At 37.8% G+C, this 19776-nt stretch overlaps 2 protein-coding genes across 3 annotated transcripts; one reads left to right on the top strand and one right to left on the bottom strand.

The window, feature by feature from the left end:
* Positions 1-4956: 4956 nt before the first annotated feature.
* On the top strand, positions 4957-10474 carry LOC131793487 (uncharacterized). Of its 2 annotated transcripts, none has more exons than XM_066168809.1 (4): positions 4957-4979; positions 8203-8321; positions 8920-9213; positions 9389-10474. In XM_066168809.1, the coding sequence occupies exons 2-4, from the start codon at positions 8237-8239 to the stop codon at positions 9979-9981; spliced, it is 972 nt and encodes a 323-aa protein (XP_066024906.1). In that variant the 5' UTR covers positions 4957-4979; positions 8203-8236; the 3' UTR covers positions 9982-10474. The 2 variants fall into 2 exon arrangements, with proteins under 2 accessions (XP_066024906.1, XP_058966886.2); XM_059110903.2 differs by lacking the exon at positions 4957-4979 and adding an exon at positions 7755-7885.
* Positions 10475-12663: 2189 nt separating this feature from the next.
* On the bottom strand, positions 12664-19182 carry LOC131793048 (acid-sensing ion channel 4-A-like). Its single transcript, XM_066168979.1, has 8 exons — positions 18769-19182; positions 18019-18241; positions 15986-16203; positions 15506-15662; positions 14940-15002; positions 14051-14240; positions 13464-13555; positions 12664-12924 (listed from the first exon to the last, which is right to left on the bottom strand). The coding sequence occupies exons 1-8, from the start codon at positions 19180-19182 to the stop codon at positions 12815-12817; spliced, it is 1467 nt and encodes a 488-aa protein (XP_066025076.1). The 3' UTR covers positions 12664-12814.
* Between the last annotated feature and the right edge of the window lie 594 nt (positions 19183-19776).

The following is a 19776-nucleotide window of genomic DNA, read 5'->3' as shown; positions in this document are numbered from 1 at the left end:
TATTTTCAAAGGGTTGGGTTACTTTTTGAAATTCAGTCTGCTTTAGCGACAAAATTTCTTATATGTTAATAAATAACGGAAATAAAAACACTTTATTTTCCGAAACATACATCCCATGAACCCTTTAACTCCTATGAGTGACCAAGACAGAATTTCCCTTTGCAATATCAATACAACATCAAGCAGATTAGTGGTGGGAATACTTAACAATTATTCGCCGAAGGCATTGTGAGTGCCGTTGAATAAATTAAGGAATTTGGTTCTACAGTCGTATTTCTTCTGGAATTCTGTAAAGGAGCGAGGCTGCCACTTTTGATAAGAAGGTCTTAAATATGAATGATTACTTTGGAAAACCATTCCCGTAAAAAGAAGGGTTTCCCTCCTATTAAAACATCTTTATTGTTAAAAGGATTGTTTTCTATCGTTGTGCATAATTAAAAATAAATATAATGTCAGGGAAAAACATTAGGATAGCCTTGTAGAAGACTAGTAATTTTGAGAACTAAGTTTTAAGTTTTCTAAAGAAAAAATCTGGTATAGATTTCTCGTTGCGAATGTCGGGCTTTAAGAGTCTTGGAATCTTGGCAAGTCTTATACTCTGGATCTTTAGACCGACATCGATCGTGCGAATTCCCCATTAAACGTAATCTTGATGTATACTTTCTCTCTCAATTTTGTCCCTTTTGTTGTTCCGGCGGAATTTGTTTGATTTCTTTGAGGACGTTGCTCAAGTGACTTAATGATCAACTGAAAGCTTTTCCAAACAGTGAATGTCGGTGATAATATTCAATAGTCCGCCGAAGTTTTGAAACCCAAATATTCATTATTCACATCTTATTTATACTTGTCATTCACTCGGTGAACTAAAAACCGAGTGAGGCGAGCCTTATGTGCAGCTGTTTTTGTTCAAAGATATTGCCAAGACATGGGAGAAAGGTAACCAGGATTGTTATGCGTCACTAAGGTGAAGGCTGGTTTGCTAAGCAAAACTTGAATAGTATTTTTCAAGACAACTTTCAAAGGTTTAAGTTACTCTCTGGAATCTGAACTTGCCTTAGCGTTATTTTAAATAGCAAATATAAAATAACGTCGCTTCTTAAACCTTCTCCCCCCCCCTAAAATTAGCATCTCTCAGTCAAAGAAAACGATTTTTGATCAGAAATCAGTCTTTATTACGTTAACAATTGCAATGAATACAGAAAAATCTTTACACGTCCCTTCTTCTAACTACTTGCTTTGTATGGTGTAAATGCCTGAAATAGGAAACAGAAAAAAGTTTTTAAATAGGCTACCTAAATTTTTGAGATTCAAGTTCGTCCGTGGAATCCTTGTAAATCTTCATTCTCCCTGAGCAACTCTCTTTTAACATTTTAATTCTCGTTGTCTTTTTTGAGTTTTCAGATTGTGATCTTGTAGAGAATCACTTGGTGATTCACTTGTGTAACGAATTATTAAACACCTATCGTTACCTTATGGAGTCAACTCAAAGAGAGAAAACTTAACAAAACTAAATCACTGAATAACAGACAACACTGCTAGTTAATTTTAGAACCTGAACAACAGTCTATAGCCATTGACGTTTAACTTAGCCATCTCTTTTTTTTTTTTTTATTATTTAAGCTGGGAAAAGGCAACTTTTAAGTGACAAGCGTAACTATTCTTCGCGGTTACACTTACCTTATGCCAGCAGTCTCCTGGGTGCCAAATCTTCACGCCCTCCATCGATCCCTGTTCATAAATATTGCGTCAAAGTTGGTGCCAACTCTTTTCTGTTTCACTAAGAGAGAACAGTCGTATCAAAGCTTTACCTATTGGTTTGAATTTGCCACCTGGTAGAACAAACACAGGGTATTTAGCTTTTCTGTGTTATCAAGTGGCTTTAATCTTAGTTTTTTCCAGACTAACAGGCGCAGATCGGCAACAGGATGATAAAATGAATTACAACTTGGGGTTTGGGTGTAATAGTGAGTGTGAGACCTTACTGGCTCAGTTTCACTCTGAAGACGGTTGATTTTCAAAGAGCGAAAGAAAAGCGGCCTCATAATTAGAGGAAACTGAGTGACTTTCAAGTTGGTCGTTTTCACATTCTGATGAATGTCCAAAGTTGCCGAGCAAACAATTCATTATGTACTCGATCAAACTTTCCTTACATTTTTTGATGGATTCTCTTCTTTCGGTCGGAATGTTGGCAGCTGAAAATAAGCAGGTAATAATTCATAAAGCTCAGCTTTGCAATAATAATCCATCACTTACAGATGAAAGTTGATAGCAAAATCTGATGACATAAACCAGCAAAATTATCGATTGCCCGACCAGAGCTCTGCAAATTCGTCTGAAACGTTTCTGAGAGTCACTCACCTATATGCCTGACATATAGTATTAACATTTAATCGTACAACTGATTCTGGACATCGAGTGACTCGTATTTATCTTAGTGATTTTTTGGCCTCTTAATTTTAAACCCTGTCTCCCTCTCAGTCGTTCTTGGGATGTCATGCAAAGTTCCCATCGAGCTCCAATTATTTTACACCCCAGGCCTCCCACTCTTTCTCGCGGCTCCGCACCCCCACGCCATTAAACGAATAACAAACCATCTGCTGAGCAGGCTTTCTGATTTCAATTTTTAGCGATTAGTCTACTTGCTATAAAAGTGAGATAAGGATTTGACAAAAGGCAAACAGACCCCCTTGAAAGGTGGTGTAAACAAGGGAAAGTTCTGTTTTGGCTCAATAAAAATTCTCAAATGCGTTCATTATAATTTAATTGCCTTAAATAATGGAATATATATTAAATTAAGAAAATAACAAATGCTATAAGAGGGTAGTGGAGTAACGACTTTTACGGCTGACGGTTAAAATTCTAGCCAATTTACGGCTAACAGTTAACATCTCTCCATTGTTGTCACCAAACCTTTAAAATGTCTGTTGGATACTCTTCCCATTAGAGTTGGTTCGGCCTGAATGAAGGCAGCTGAAAACAAGCGCATAAGAATTTAGCATGTTCAGCCTTGTCATGGTCTTTCACTCTCCTTATCAACTTCTATACATTTCCTCGCTTGTAGCTTAACAGAATTTACTGTTTTATCAAGAAGAAATCCTCAAGCAGACAAGTTTGCCTATGCTTTCCACCTGCTTGCTAGACATTTTATTCAAACTGCAAGGAGAAATTCACAATCCATCAATTCTGGGAGTTAAAGTGTTGGAAAATTCATTACCTGTTACAAAGTATTCCAGGGCACTCATAGCCACGATACAGAACAATAAAACTGAAGGCATCTTCATGTTTATCTTGCTTCGGCTGTTTGAAAACCAAATAGAAAACAGGAATAAATAATACGACCATACAGGGGGGCGAAGGGATGGGGTTTGAGTGACGTCACTGACAAACACATCGTTTAAACAGATGAAGCAAGGTGCCAAAAAGTATCGTGTGGAACAATGCAGTCAGACGATATAATTGATGTCAGGAATGGAAGATAAACTTGTTCTAAATTAGGGGCCAGTTTTAACAAAAGTCTTCACTTTGATGTCTGTTTCTTTTTTTTTTTTTAATATCAATTTGGCCAAACTTTGCGCCCTTCAAAACAAAGCTTTAACTTTCAATATCAAGCCTGACTGACAAAAAAATTTTGGATGAATGAAGCAACTTACTATGCACACCTTGATACAAGATTCTGCAGGCTCTTCGAATTCTTCGATGTAGCTCGGACGAGAATTAGTAGCTCATGGTCGAACAAGGAAGCCTCAAGCCGATCCACGTGATTCAAGCGAAAAATACAGTTTCCTATTTTTAAAAAGCGCTCGAGGTGAGGCATAAGAATCAAATTTATACATCTGAATCACTTTCACAGTTAAGTAACTATGAAGGGCCATTAGACAATATTTTTTTAATGAAAACCTTGACGCTGACGTAAATGAAGAATTTAGTAAATCTCAGGGTGTATTTATTCAACATATCTCAATACAGATAACTGAAAAAGGTCCAACCTGATATGTAACCAACAGCGATCCTCTTTGCCGATGTAAAAAATTGTCTTCAGGACACCAATGAATTCAGATGTGTGCTTAGGAGTTTAGTAGATTTTCGATCCTATGGTGTTGATGAACACCAGAAATCTTACCGTTTCGAAAAAAGAAGAGATTAAAAGATATCCTCCAAGCACCCGAGGATTGAACTATTGGATCAATGTCCGTATCTGAACAACTACAACCAACCCTTCCCCTAACCCTACCCTGTTATCGGTTGACCATGTTGTAGGGTTAGGGAAGGGGTAGATGTGCAGTTGCTCAGATACTGACCTAGATCCCAACTATTCACATATTAAAATGTGAAGTTAGCGGTGTTGTCATGATGACACGCTCACGAACATGTCACTTTTATTTTTTGCCCACGGTTTTTGTTTTCCTGTTTTTTTTTATTAAGCAATATCTACTGCTTATGTTGACTTCAACTTCTTTTTACAAAGAAACAAATTTTTGAGGACCGGCACGTACTAGTTTCTCTATTTACATCGAGCTCAAAATAGCTTTCGAATTCTTGAGAACAGAGTTTTGTGGTGAGGTGAAATTCTTGCTATTTTGCTGATTCACCCAGTTTTACAATACTGTCGTAGTTTATTGTTCTGTTGAACTACACGTGCTTTCAATTTCCAGTGTTACGTAAGATTTTCCGTACGTAAAACGTGTCAAAAGAAACGTGCGTAAGCGATTACCATTGCCTCGAGAAAACCAATACTACGCGTTTTGTTGTTACGTGCGAGAAAACGCAGGCCCATACGTGGAGGATGACTGCAATTGCGACGTGCGCTAAATGCACGTAAACTTCTTAAATATTACGCGGAAGTAGGAATATGGCAACGCTTAGTCAACGGATGAGATAACTCACGTAAACATTCATTTCAACGTGCGTAGTTTTCTTTTTTAACGCACGATCACGTACGTGGACAAAAGCTCGACAATGGAAATCCAGTTTTAGTACAGGTGGGTATGTTTAGAGAGAGAGCACTAGTAATAATTGAGATTCAAAGGCAATTATAATACAGCTAGTAAATTTGTCTACTCAAATTCTATTGCGCGAGCGTGCTTCATATTCCTATTGTGCACGCTCATGATGTCAGCAAACAAATCCCCAGAGGAAAAAATTTTCCATGTGGTTGAAAATTTTATAAAACAATTGGTTCATACGTCAGCTGTGCGTTCATCGAGATATGAAGTACGCAGGAAGTTTGGAGAGCACGAAAGATGCGTAAGAGTAGCTCGAGGCGTAGCCGAGAGCAACTCTAGCTTCTTGAACCAATTGTTAACTTGCTCTTAATTGTTCCGGTGACTGTGAAACGTTTCGATGATTAACAAGAAACATTTGAAATGTTAACCCCGATTACGCCAGACCTAGTGCTAGAATATGAGTTTTTAGTTTTGCCAAAGGAAAATGTGAGAAGTGTGTTTGCTGAATGTACGAAGGATTTTTAAGCTTTATGTCTGTCTTACGAATGTTAACGATGGCACGCTTGTACAAATGTAAGTCGACTACTTTACTACATTTTCGTTTTATTTCCAATCGAATTTGTGTTTTAAAAATACCGAATTGTAATTTTCTGTTCTCACAGCTTCAGATTGCTGTGATTCTACTGTTTCCATTAAATACTGAAATCATTCTTTAAAGCTATCTGAAATGGTTACTATAAATGCCTGCGCATAGAAAATGGGCAGTTAGTTTGTAGGTTATTTAAGGAACAAATAGAAATTGACGAACACTCTAGAGGGTCAATAAAGATAAAAGTCTTTATCTGGGAATTTGCCGAGCTGTGTTACTAGTTTTATTTGTCTTTTGGACAATATGGATACTATTAACTCTTTGATATCTCGTTGGTTATCCTTAGCTCTTTCCGGTACTTTCTTTCGCCGGCCGGTCTATAACTTTGGTCTTTTAAAGAACAATTTGGCTATTTTCGTCACCTTCTTTATAGATAATTTCTTTATATATTGTTGAGACAAGTTACAAGTCAATCAGTGCTAGGAGGATTGAGGAATTTTTTTTATCTGCAACAAAGCATTCCACCATGTACATAGCCACTAAATAAGACACCAACACTGTGAGTGTCTTCATGTTTGTATTGCTCTCGTTGTTTTAAATATCAAGAGGAAAACAGGCAAAGTTACCAGACCTTGCAGAATATAATGATCAGTGACTCTACATACACATCGATTACAAGAAAAAGGCAATACTAGAATTAAGTTATGGCTTAATTGATCTCTGAATAGCTTAACGTGGTTTTTTTTTTTTGAGGTGCTTGTCACACTTTAAGCAAAAAGAGTCTTTAGTAAGCTTCCGAATACTAATAGCGGCAGCTACGGGCACAAAAACCTGATATCACTTCATTTTGCGATTGTCCGCGATCGTTTTCGCGTGGGAACATTTTTATCAAAGCAACTTCCCTACTCCGTGGGCAAAAACAAGCCGTACAAGCAAAAAAAAGTTACGAAAGAAAGGAAGAAGATAAACAAATAAAATGGAATCGAAAGGTAATACAAAAATGAAGAGGCAACTTACATGTTGTACCTTGTACAATTTGTCAAAATCCTCTCCAGTTCTTCGGGGCAACTCAAACGAAACGGAATAATTCCTGATCGACGAAAAGTAAAGCAGCCTTTTTATGTGAAATATGTTCACGATAAAGTTACCTTAGCTCTTGCCTCGATCGTGTCGCATGATGACCAAACCACTTCCCTAATTGTTATGCAGTACGGGAAAAACGCTAAAAATTCCTAAAGCTAATCAACGAAAAATAAAATCAATATTGATCCTCATAGAGAGGAAGTGACGACAATTTAAGTCTCACATAGGAAAGATCTGCGAGTAAAAATTGTCGTTCGCAGTCGTTCGTTCAAACTTTCCTATCTCCTTTTTAATATTGGATGAATATTTTAGCCTGGAGTGCATGATTTGTCTCTCTTTGTTGCCGGCCTCCTTGTATTGTACATTGCGACATACCCATTAAACCGCAGAATTCAGTCGCCGGCTCAATCAAAGATGGAAGAGTGTTCGTGTTGCCAGTAGATTTGTGTTTCTGATTGGAATTTCAAAGCTGGTTATGCATGTAAGGAATATTTTGGTTTGCAAGGGTAAAAAAACCCAATAAGAAAATAATTTCATAATTTTTGTAAAATAAATGCGTGCTTTGACTTAATAATCAGGAAAATAGCCTTATAACCAACAGATGCATCCCGCAAGGATGAGGTTCAAATTTCGGTTTCCAATTCAGCTTCAGAAAATTAGCTATATTTGGCGGCTTATTCGTTTTGAAAAAGTTTTTTTTTATCATTACAATATCTGAAAGGGTGACATTACAAACAATAAATGAATGCGTGACGTGAAGATTTCGTTTTCTAATCCAAAAGGTTGTAAACTCAGATTAGACTGCGTGTGTTCTCAAGTACTCGGTTTGATTATATCTACACGACCATTTTGGATCAAATACAGTTTGACCAAATTTAAAGAGGGAAAAGCGTCGAGTTCGGTATAAAAATTAAATACATGCTGTCGATTGCGGTCGGGTGAGCCCTTATTAGGAATTTCTTTACCTTACAAGAATGAAAAAGCCAAGTTACAAAATTAATTCATGACTTTTGAATTAACATGAATCCGTGTGTCAAAATGGCGCTAAAAAGAGCGATATACTGTAACCTCGTCACGAATTAGGTCAAGACATTTTAAAATTGAAACATGACATGACGATTTTTGTTTCAATTCTTTGTTATCTAAATTTGGTTCTGAGTAAATCGAAGTTGTATATAAGCAGGGAAATTGCTGCGGGTACATTATACGGGTTATAATCGGTTGCGTACTGAAGAACCAAGTGGAATTCGTGATTCTAGTACTCTCTGAGGTAAGATTTCCTTCTTTCATGGTCAGCGAGTATTCACCACCTTCCTAATGAGCGTTTTTTTCATAATTGTTGTTTAGAAGAATGAAGTGAAGTGTTTTTTCTTTACTCATAAAGTGTGAGTTACTTGAAATGAATTACAAGGGTACTATCTGATGAAAAAGGCTGTGGCATGACACATTTGACAGTGCAAAATTTACCTTGAAGATTGCATATATAAGAAGATCTTAATACCCTCAGCGAGGTAAATAATTATTACCGTTCGTGGACTTACAAATAATATGTGTCTTTACGTACGTTAAGTTTGTTGTGTTTTACAGCAATTAAAGGAAAGTGCCTCTTGATCCCGTGGCAATGCTGGCAGTTAAAGATATTGCGTCCTTTTCAATCATCTTTGTGCTACTAGTGGGTGCATTTTCCAGTAAAGCCTCTCATCTCGGTATGTAAAGCACAAGCTAAAAATATTTTATAAGTTTAGGATCATAAATGTGTACAGATTCTATTTCCTCGTTTTACTAGAGAGGGAAACCTGTAGAGGTAAAATTTTTTATCAAAATCTTACTAGGAAGCCTAAGAGAGTCCTGATATGATTTTTATGCATGAGAAGATTTCACTTTTAGACTGAAATGATATCTCAATGAAGTCATGTTGATTTTAAGGCTCAAGTTACACCTGGTCTCCATAGAATTATAATGTTGCGTGTCTCTCGCAACTGTCATAAATGTCCTGGTTTCTTAGACAGCAGCAGTTGATTTTTCGATAGGATTTTTCAATAGGATTTTTCAATAGGATAATTACTCATTAACATAGATCATTATAGGGCCATTGTGCAGTGTTTTCTGACACTGAAACTAATGAGATCCGTAGAATATGACTCAGAGGGGAGGGAATAGGAGATTGCACCCGGAGTTGACCCGGAACAATGGACTATTTCTTGATACATAATTATGGACAATCTACGTTTAAAACACTGATTGAAATTTTCCTCCCGGTGCTTTCATTTCCGCAACATCGCTTAACCTTTCTTTTCCTTTGAGAAACTGAGGGAGACGCTGGGCCCATCAGGCAAAGAAAGACTTGGTCGCCACGGTCAGCACCATATTTCGTTAGGAACAAACGTCCAGAGGGTCTCCCTAATACTCATCGGGGACAGGAAATTCAGCAATTACTTCCTGAGGAACCTCAAGGAACTCCGCCTTACTTCGTCTCGCTGTTTGATCCGGAGAGGAACATCCCCTTCTACTCTGCCTACAAAGTGACTCCACAACAGGCGCCTTTCATTGGAAAACTCCACAGGAAAGATGCGAAAGGGTGGTGGAGGAATCCTCCTGGTAATCCTTTTATGTCTGTATTTTAATTTTGGATCACCATTTTTTTCAAGAAGGCGCTACTGAGAAAAGTCGAACCTGTGATCCTTTGGTATCTATGTAAAAGGTTTTGCAGCAGTAATTTTGGGTGAGACTTGAGTAAATTTTTTTCTGATCAGACGCTTTTCTCTCTTCTTAGATGTTCCTGGCTTATATGGCGCGTACAGGAAACTGACCCGACGAGAGCCTCTTAGCAAGGGCCACATGAATCCCGCAGCCATAAATACATTCGATATAAACAGTTTAGAGGCAACATTCACCCTCACCAATGCGGTGCCACAATATATTACATCTAACAGCGGACCTTGGGAGATTTTCGAAGCGAACATTCGTCGCTACGCTAAGGAAACCTGTGGAAGTCGTGCTCGAAATGGAACTTTGTATCTATTGACCGGAACCTCCGAATATGACATGGAAGGAATCATTGCGGACAATGGGAACGTCAACGTATTCCATTCTGAAGTCTTCCTTGACGATGTAAAACTTGCGATCCCCCGTGCACTCTGGACTGCAGGGTGCTGTGTGTGGAGGGATTCCAACCATACAAAAGACAACCGAGCAGAGTCCTTTGCAGTCATGACCAACAATGCGAAGGATTCCAACTGCCTAAACCAGACTGAAATGAGTGTTTCGCAAGTGGAGAAACACCTTACTCCACGAGGTTGGCCATTGGTGAATCTATTCCCTGGGGAGGAAAGTTGCCGACACACCGAGAATGATGTTAGACTGTAATAATCCGAAACATTAATGGACGTTGTACTCTTTGTTAATGTAATAGCTATTTTGCATTGTGTCTCTGTAATTATGCCATTGCTCCGGGAACGATTCTCTAAATATGATTTACGCAAGTAAGCAAAGAGTATTGTCAGAGAAACTGTTTATTATTCGGTAATTTCATGACCACGTCGTTTACATTTGTCGATATGTTTGAGAGAAACGAGGTCGAGAGAAAAGCGAGTAAGCTAACTGGCAGGTAATCCCGCATTTAAGCTCAGCGTTCAGTGATTAAAAGTTAAGCTCTTTCGGTAATCAATCTTAAACGCAGGTTTCAGAAACAAGGTGGATTTTTTTAAGTCAAGTTAAAGTGAAAAAAAAAAAATGAAAACTCCGCAACAACATTTTGATTCCGCTTATGTCGACATAAAGTCAGATAATTTAATCATTCATAATGTTCTTGTCAGTAAAGGACTCTTGTGTTTTATATAATAAACAAAATGATATGGAATTTCTCCTCTCGTGTTTAATTCGCTGCGCTCACTCGTGAGTTATTAATTTCTAATTCTCTTCCTGAATATGAACTGGTTAACTCGAAGTATGGCATGCAACTTTGAAAAACCTTAATCCATTATTCATACGCATTTTTGATTTGCATCGGGAGAATTTGTCTCCATCATTATAACCTTTTTCAGTGAGCTCGACCACAAATCTGCATGTGAGAAAACGAAACGAAAGATAGTACATCCAGTCGGAGGAATATCTCCTAATATCAGTGAAGTTAGCTCCGATATCAAACCATTAGAACTAAGGAATGGGCTTTCTGGGGAAGTTCTGAAATGGCGTTGCCTCTGCGGATAATTATGGATATCTCGTGTATAACAGTACAGGAATATCCTAAGGGTTACTTTCCGATGAGACTTTAAGAAGCTTATTGGACGAAAAATTGTGCATTGCCATGAAAATTCTTCCATGAATGTTTTTACTGCTTCTGTTTTAAATCTCACTAAAGCCATTTTTCTCGGAAGCATCATTTACTCAGGTCTAAAAAAACCTGGGAAAAAACCTAGAAAAAAGGGGATAAATTGGAAGGGAGAAGGAAATAGCGGCCTTTTGATTTCATAAAATCTAATCGCGAAATAAAATATCAACATACACGCATTTTCATATGTAAGGCTGCTGTTAGCAGGCGATATATATTAACACGCGCTCTGATTGTATGGCTAACTATGATAACGTTAATTATTAGTATGAGCAATTCAAGTTGATAGTGCTCTTTACGTCCGCAATATTGGCTAGCTCGTTGATAGTTAGCTTAGAAACGTTTACTCCTAAGTTGTCCAAGAGCAACAAAATGGCTTCCACTCTCGTAACCGTTGACCAAGATACAATCACTTGAATAAACGAGGCGGCTGTTGTAAAAACAAGTTGCTGATTTGTTGTTTTTCAACATCTCTGATTGGTGCATTTTGATCCTTGCTGATCAGTGATTTGCTCCCTCGGCGGTCCGCTGTCGCACGGCTCTCCTGTTGTTGTGTTTTTTGATCGTGGGCATCCACGCTTCTGGAATTTCTATTCCACTATCCCTGTTGATGTTGTTAGGGTGAAGTCTTATATGAATTGCCTCTTTGACTCTGGGCGTGTAGTAATAAGGGTCACGATCAATAAACTTTACCTCGTTCCAGAGTGGCTTGTGTCCTGTGTTGTGGGCATGCTCTGAAACGGCGGAGGTGCCGGTACGGGCGAGTCGAATGTCTCGATCATGCTCCTTAATTCTGTCTTGCATAGGTCTTGCCACATTCACAGGGAATCCTGTAAACTACGCCATCTTGTTTAGCCGGGTCGACAGCGTCTTTTGGTCGTACTAACTGAGATCTTAGCGTAGTCTCCGACTTGAAAACAGCGCGTACGCCTTGTTGTTGTAGGCATCGGCGAAGTTGTTCGGAAAGACCTTTGACATAAGGTAAAACCGCAGAACCGCAAAACCGAAAATCATCAATAATTTCTTCGGTAACATTCGCTCCATTGTACGACGAATTATGGGTGCGTAGGTGGGTACGTGCGTAGTTTTTAAGAAAAACAGTTCGTCGAACGTTTGCAAGGTCTTTCAGATCTCATTATTTTTGCTGCTTGTCACGAACAGCTTGGGATCTCACGTTTTCTTAAGATTGGTAAACCAGTATCCAGGTTACCAAATAAACTGTAATCATTTCCCTTAATTTTCGCCTATAAATACAGCTGTAGATTATCAATTGGCTTACTTCATTGATAAATTATTTCTGTGCCATTTCCGCCGTGTAGCCAATTAGTCCCAACTTAGACATATACCAGAGCTAGCTACGTACTAAATGAACATCAAATTGGACCATTGCGTCAGCAATGAGATAGTTATTAAAAGAAGCTAGTATGGAAGGGGTTGAGATAAAGCATTTAAATGAGGTCACTATTGCAGTTTCAGCCATGTCACTATGACGGGCTTCAAGTGACCAAGGAAGGCACAACTTTTGAATAAACTGGAGGTAAACTGGAGCGATGTAAAAAAACTGCTCACAAATCTGGTCGAGTTAGTGTTTGCTGAAGGACAGTCGTGAGCCGTCGGCCTTACGGTATTTCCCAGGTCAGTAAATACAGTAAATAAAACAGAATGAATACGCTGTAAATAAATGCTTTATTGTGCAGGTGCATGCACTATCACTGCATGCTGCCTGCGTCATGTCTGCAATATAAGCTTGACTTTCAGAACCACGTAATGTGATGACGCTATTACATTTCAAAGTTTGAATTATTATATAACTTAAAATTACCATTATTGGGATTCTTCACACATCCAACTTTACACCTTTGCGCATGCTTAGCGGAATCCAAAGCGTATTCCAATGATGGCGATTATGACGTCACAAAATTCAAGCACGGTAAGAAGACTGGCACCGACACAAAGCCCGACTTGACCACCGATTTCGGCTGTGAAAAAGATGAAGTTAATGTTACACTTATCCAGAATCTTCTCATGGTAAAGTAATTTCATTTTTTTGTTGTTTTCAAGGCGTCGTCTTCAATTTACCAGTTTTAAAGAAGATGTTTCGCTGTTCGACCATGTTGAAAAAATCAGCCTGGATCTTATTATAGTTTGCAGTTTTCCATCTTTGACAATTTCTGTCATTCGTGACCGTCATCATACTTTCTCAGTCTACTACCAAAGAAATATATACCAGTTTCTTATCTATGTTTAAGGAAATTTTTCACACGTCGCAGTAGATATAAAGTTCCTTAGCTCCCCAGAAAGCATATATGTCTGCAATCGGAAATTTTGGGTCTCCAACACATTGAAACATATTGATACATATTGTTACATATTGAAAAAAAATACAAAAATTTCAAACTTAACACAGTTTCCGTCGTCCTAGTAGAGGTATATTATCATGTCTAGTTTGGGTTAATAACCTTGTGGATATTAAATTTTCAAACAAAGCATTCCTATTCTAATTATTGAACTCACTTACCAAAAAGGCTTTCGGAATCATAGGCTGGTGTCTGTTCAATGACATGATAACTTAATTCTTCAAAATAAATCACAAGTTCCAACATGTTCTGGCTATGGAGTTAACAAAAGCAAACTTATCATTAAAATAGAGAATGCGTCCGAAACTTCCCACGCACCAAGTTTGGGAGAATGTGCTTTTAACTCTCCTTAAAAACATAGTTTATAATCGCAAACATAAGTATGTTTCGGACCCACCTCTGAGTTATTTTAGCGGTGAGCCTCAAGGCGAAGGTCAAAATGACTCTAAGAGGGGACCAAAACATATTTCATGCTTAAGAAAATAAAATGTATCATTATTATCATCACTTTGGAGGGCATTGAGAAAATAAAAAACAGAACAAATGACAAAAAAACAGTCTGAACAATCACGCGAGCGTGCGAGTGGGCTAAGATACATTTTAGCTCACCAGAATCTCCAATTTAGCCCGCAAAATGTGCCACAATGCTCGACAAAGTGATAACAAATTAATCATCCTTTTTCGTATATAATGTTTTCTCTCAAGTCCTGTTATCTTATTTTTCCTGGAACTCATTAATGACACAAACCTCATGTATCCTTGGATAAAGTCAAGACTAGCCTCTGACGTGTTGGAGCCGTAGATCTCATATAATTGATGTGATTGTTTGATGTATTCATCACTTGGAAAAGCAGCATATGATAGGATAGGCCTGAATGAGGTCGTACTACAAGGCACTGGACACTCGCATTGCTGATCTTTTAGTTTCCGGAAATTTCCTGGAATTCACGGAAAGTTTTATAAATGTTACTATCTGCTGGAAAATATGTAATAAGGTGAACGCACGCGCACGGTAAAGAATGTGAAACCGGAAGGCAGTGAGTGAAAAGAAACGGCGACTCCTACGCAGTGTGTCCAATTACACAGCTGTTTTTTTTTTTTTTCAGTATGTATGGCATGATGAAAAGAAGACCACATGTCAAAAGAAAAAAGCGGAGTTTTAAATGTTAAATCTCACGCCAGCTTGCAAGAGGGCATTTAGTTCAAATTAGTAAAGCGGCACGTTAACCGTGTCAAATGACACGCTGACCGTTTTAAAAATATTCTGTTACTCCACGAGCATAATTGTCGAGAGAAACAATCGCAGGCTTTATTGTGATGGATGACTGAAATCATACTCGTCTCGTTACTTGTAGTAAATGGCCTTCGAAGATGAACAAAAAATCGCTAGCAAGTTTCCATATTGAGAAAGAAACTACAGGAATACCATTCGAATTATATTCAATTATGCTCAAAGAAGACGAGGTGAAGTAATTCAACTCCTTCATCCCGTGTTCTTTGAGGCATTAAACAATAACAACTTCCCGATGAGGTAAAAATTTCTCTTAACAAGCGCGTTCGCATGCTTGATATGATGTAAAAGAGCGCTGAGCGCAAACAATAAGAAAATAAAAACAAATCTGTAAAGAAAGATTTACCTTTTTCTTTAAGCACACAATCTGATAAATCCTGTGCTTTACACATTCTGGTGTCGTTAATTGCTGTCAATTAAAGCAATCAAATTATCAATCAAACAGGTGATTAGATTGAGTTAATCCAGCAGCCACTCAAGAGACAATTTCATCACACAACGTTTAACAGTTGCATCGTGGGAAATTGCGCTGAACACCCAGACACGAAAAGTTCCAAGAGAAAAGAGACCTCAGAAGAAATATTTTTTATTACTATCTAGACAACATTACAGCTCACGTAACCCTTTCACTCCCAAGATCATTAGTAATTCTCCTTACTGTCTGCCATACAGTTCTTATGATGTTAGTTAAGAGAATTTGGTATGGATCAACTAATAGTCCTCCAATTGATGTTTTCTTTATTTTCATCATTTATCTGCTTGATATTGTATTGGTATTGTAAGGAGAAATCCTGCCTTAGTTACTTATGAGATCTAGATACAGGGTTGATGCAATTTTTGTAATTTTTTTTAAATAAAAATAAACGAACTAAGCAAGGTCGAAATATCGATTATCAGCTCAGTTTCACTCACCAGGCATTCCAACATCCCGACAGCCACATTTTTCAATTATATATTTTGTTTGACACATCAACAGACAACCAAGAATTGTGTATGTCTTGTAACCAGGTACCTTGCTTTCGTTTTTGTCCAGGCAATTGCTCTCATATGGGTCTGGAAGGCTAATAGTCTTGCAAAAAAATAGTACCAACAATTAAGAAAGCTTCTAAACAATTCTATTTGCATATGTGTATGAAGTTTATTAAAGATATCGCCCATCCTTTCTTTCACTTTAATAAAATACGAAAAATGAAAACGGTCTTTCGTCCTTGAAATTTATACCACTAAATTCTTTTCAGATCACGATGCAATTTTACGAAACGATTTCAACATTTTCATGAGCCTACACGCGTGGGTCGGTTTTTGTTGTTGTTCTTTCCTTTTAGTATCTTTCCAACGCCACTTGACTACATCTACTGTAATCAAACATTTAAAATTATCTATCTCAGTTACCTTCTGTTTGTTAATTGCCGCAAAGGTGCTCGTTCCAGGCCCCACTGCGAAACCAAGTTGCGCCACCAGGGGTGGTGTTTCGTGATCATGAATGAATACCATGAGACCTGCACGTGAACCTAACGCGCCATAATCCCACTGCTGCACGTCCAACATCAGGTGGAGTGCAAAGTCCGACCCAGCCTGTCTCACCCTCAAAATTGGCTGACCATCTTTGCCTAATTATAGAAAAAAGGAAGTGGTAGATTGAATTTTCTGTCTTTAATGTTATTCACGGACACGGTAATATCGGTCAGAGCCCCAGCAAGACTCTAACCGATAAATTACAAAGTTTAAGAATACATTGATAGACGCATAAACTTTATTTTATCTCGAGTTTGAGAGTAGCTGAACAGAGCTAAAATCAATATAAAACGAAAAAACAATGATCGATATAATAATTTTCTGTGAGAGATATTAATGTTTAGTATATTCCACACAGGTGAAAAATGCTGATCGCGTGCGTTGATTGGCTGGTTCGGAAGTGATCAACTCATACCATTCACCTCTGAGCGGCCGAAGAGACAAGAGCGCGCGTCAAAGACGTGTTTTGTTATACTGACAGAAATAAACTAATTTTTTTCGAATTCTCAGTGTTACATACAGCTAAAATAATTATTTACCTCCACTTCGGCGAATAATTGTTAAATCATGACTGGATATTAATTAGTATGATCGATATGCAAGAATATTGCGTCTAAATTCAGGATAACTATCAGTTCTTCTTCGAGAGTCAGAGTCAAAAGTGTGAAGACCAACTGACGGTATAGACACAGAATGTGCATACTCCAAAAGGTCATCGCTACAAAATATTGCTTCTGCTTCAAGTTCGTAATTCTACTATTCCTTTTGTAATTCTACTTGGATGTAACTGACTATTGCAAAGGAGCTAAATGTTAGCAAGCAAGACAGGAAAAATGATTGCATTAAAGGGTATTTTGTTCGAATTTCATTAAACCAAAACCAAAGTTATAATTTCATTGTTTTGAAAAAAGTGAAAGATGACCGGAGCAAATTAAACAGCCCAGCAGGAGTGAGTGGTAAATAAATAATGTTTATCAGGGAACGAGAGCTTTTGTTTCCTTTATTTGATGTTGAAAGAAAACTGCGAAACTAATGAAACTAAACATAATTAAAAAATAACAAAGATTAACTCTGACTGAAAACCCCTGTTCAGAAGAAAATTGTTTTTTTCCTTTTCATCAACGAAGTGCTGTAACCGTAAGAAGCCGCAACTTTTAAGTCACAATGGCCAAAAATTCCATTTCTTCCTGAGTCAGACTTTGTACATATGATTTCGAGTACAATTTGGAATAAATAAGCACGAGTAAATTTTTTCAAAGACTAACAGAATTGCATGAACCCGTAGGGCGAGTGTAATTTGTAGTCTTTGAAAAAAATTGACAAGTGCTTATTTATTTAGTTAACCAAAGGATGGGTTTCAACTTTGAATTAACATTTTACGTTTTAGCTTAAGAAGATTTGGGGTTGGAACAGAGCCCAGGCACATTTTTCACTCTTGATTTTTTACTAACTGCTGTGCTGCCTTTCACTTATCAGCAAGATGCACATATGTTGAAAATTATATGTTTTGGTTTAATTAACTTTCCTTTATTTCAAACTCATTACAATTAAAGCTTATCTTACAAAAAAACTTTCCATTAAGAAAGAGGAATTTGCTACAGGTAAGAAACGAGCCAGATCACGAAAGTTATTTTAAAGTAAATGCGTTAAATCAAAGTCTCTTTTTCATGTTTTCCTCAGCCCGGCAACGTCTCTGGATCGTTAGAAAAAACCAAAATTCTCTAAGACTACTATTTCAAACTAGCTTCAATATTCCTTTTCCCGGACCATCTCAGACTCCTTTTCGCATCTTAACGATTTTTACTCTTCTAAAAAATATGATTTTGGATCCTTCGTCAAAATGATTTTCTTCGTGCACAAATGTGATGAATGATTCCTCTTACTTTTTGTGATATTTTTGTCAACCTTACCTGAATTAAATGTGTAACAAAGACCCATGGAAGTCAAAACAGGTGTAAAATTCTCATATGTGCAAAGTCCTCCGTCCCAATAGCACTGATGTAAGGTGTTGTATATTTGATGTCCCATGGCAAAATGAAATTCAGTCAGGTTCATACTTTCGTACAATTCCCAGTCGATGGTTTCGCCAGAGACGTCAATTCCACTCGATTTCCTTAGCACATAATTCAGAATCTAATCAAGAAACATGTTGAAAAAATTATCGTGAGCGTGTAAAAGAAATCTGTGGATTCAATTTCTTCATTAGATGCTTTATTATGCAATCACCTACAGATAATGCGAAGGCGAACTTAAAGATTTTTTAAGTGTTTGCACTCAGAATTCTGCAAGGATAAGCTTTGTCAAAAGTCCCATACAAGAATAAAGATTAATACAGTAAGATATGTCGGTAGACGGTAGATGTTGAGCTCAGTCCTCGACCGTAAAGAGGCTAAACATTGCGACCTAGCTATTCCACACGCCTGGATTCGATAGCAAGCTACAAGAAGTTTTCCTCTTTCTCTTAGATAGGGGTGCTGCGCTGTCCATCACGAGAAACCCTCTACTTAGGCAATCTCTCAAGTTTCCTCGACAGTTTTTTTGCCACCCTTTTCTACTCAAGGCGTAAAGATATCGTCTCAAGCATGGACATAACACACTATGACCCGACCGTAAAATAAAAATTAAAAAAAGGCTACAAGTTGTGTGGTAAACTTTCATACCTCCTCGTAGCCTGCTTCTTGGACCACAGATCTTCGAAACATGTTAAAGTTGCAGATGCTGACCGCTGGAAACTCGGGGTTTTCTTCGTAAACCAAGGTTACTTTTGTCGTCACGGGATAGCTGAAGTACTTCGTTAACAACTTTTGTGTCTGCAGCGAGAACCAGCCGATACCGAGGAGAAGAAACAAGGCCCATATGACTCTGCGGGCCAGAGTTCGACCGCCAAACACGTGCTGCAAGCCATGCAGAGTGGACGATTCTACGAAGCCGTTCCACTTTTCTTGTACTGCAGCGGACTGTTTTCCCTGCGGCAACGGAGTTGTAGCCACCTCCGGACCGACCTTGATCGATCTTGGAAGTACTGAAGATGGTCTTTGTTTAATATCAATTTCAGATATTTCGAAATCCTCCATGCTTTGATTTCACGACTGCTTGCTTTCACATGAAAACCATAACAAATAATTTGGATTTAAACCACAGTTATTTTACTTTGATAGAAAATCTCCTGGTACTTTAGAAAAGCACTCATGAATCATATAAACACCTGCAATCTGAAGGCTTATTTCTTATTGTTTCGTAAACAAGATCATTTGCGTATAAATTGCTTCATAGATCTCTCATTTGTCTCTTTAGCACAACAGAGAACTTATTTCATAGAAAATGTTATATTAAATGACTCGTTTAGAAATTATAGCTCTAAAATTACAGCAAAAACTTAAAATCATATGTGAAGATCGTATATATTTGTGAAATCGGTGACTTGATGCTTGTAGTCAATACCGTAATGGAAATAAAACCTCACAATATTGTATGCATATGTATGAAGAGATTAATTCTTTCATAGTAGTTATGTTGTTGGAGTGTTCATTTTGTTTGCAAAGTTCAAGTAGAAAACTTTCTTTAAATGAGACACTTCGACAAAAAAGGGAGAGGAAATGGAACCAAATGCAGACGCCGAGGTCTGGGACCGAGAAACGTTTTTCTTGTAAGTTTTCAAGCGTTCAGCA

The sequence above is a fragment of the Pocillopora verrucosa genome, chromosome 6, assembly GCF_036669915.1.
Source record: "Pocillopora verrucosa isolate sample1 chromosome 6, ASM3666991v2, whole genome shotgun sequence".
Taxonomy (NCBI): domain Eukaryota; kingdom Metazoa; phylum Cnidaria; class Anthozoa; order Scleractinia; family Pocilloporidae; genus Pocillopora; species Pocillopora verrucosa.
This window is presented reverse-complemented; position numbering and strand designations above follow the sequence as displayed.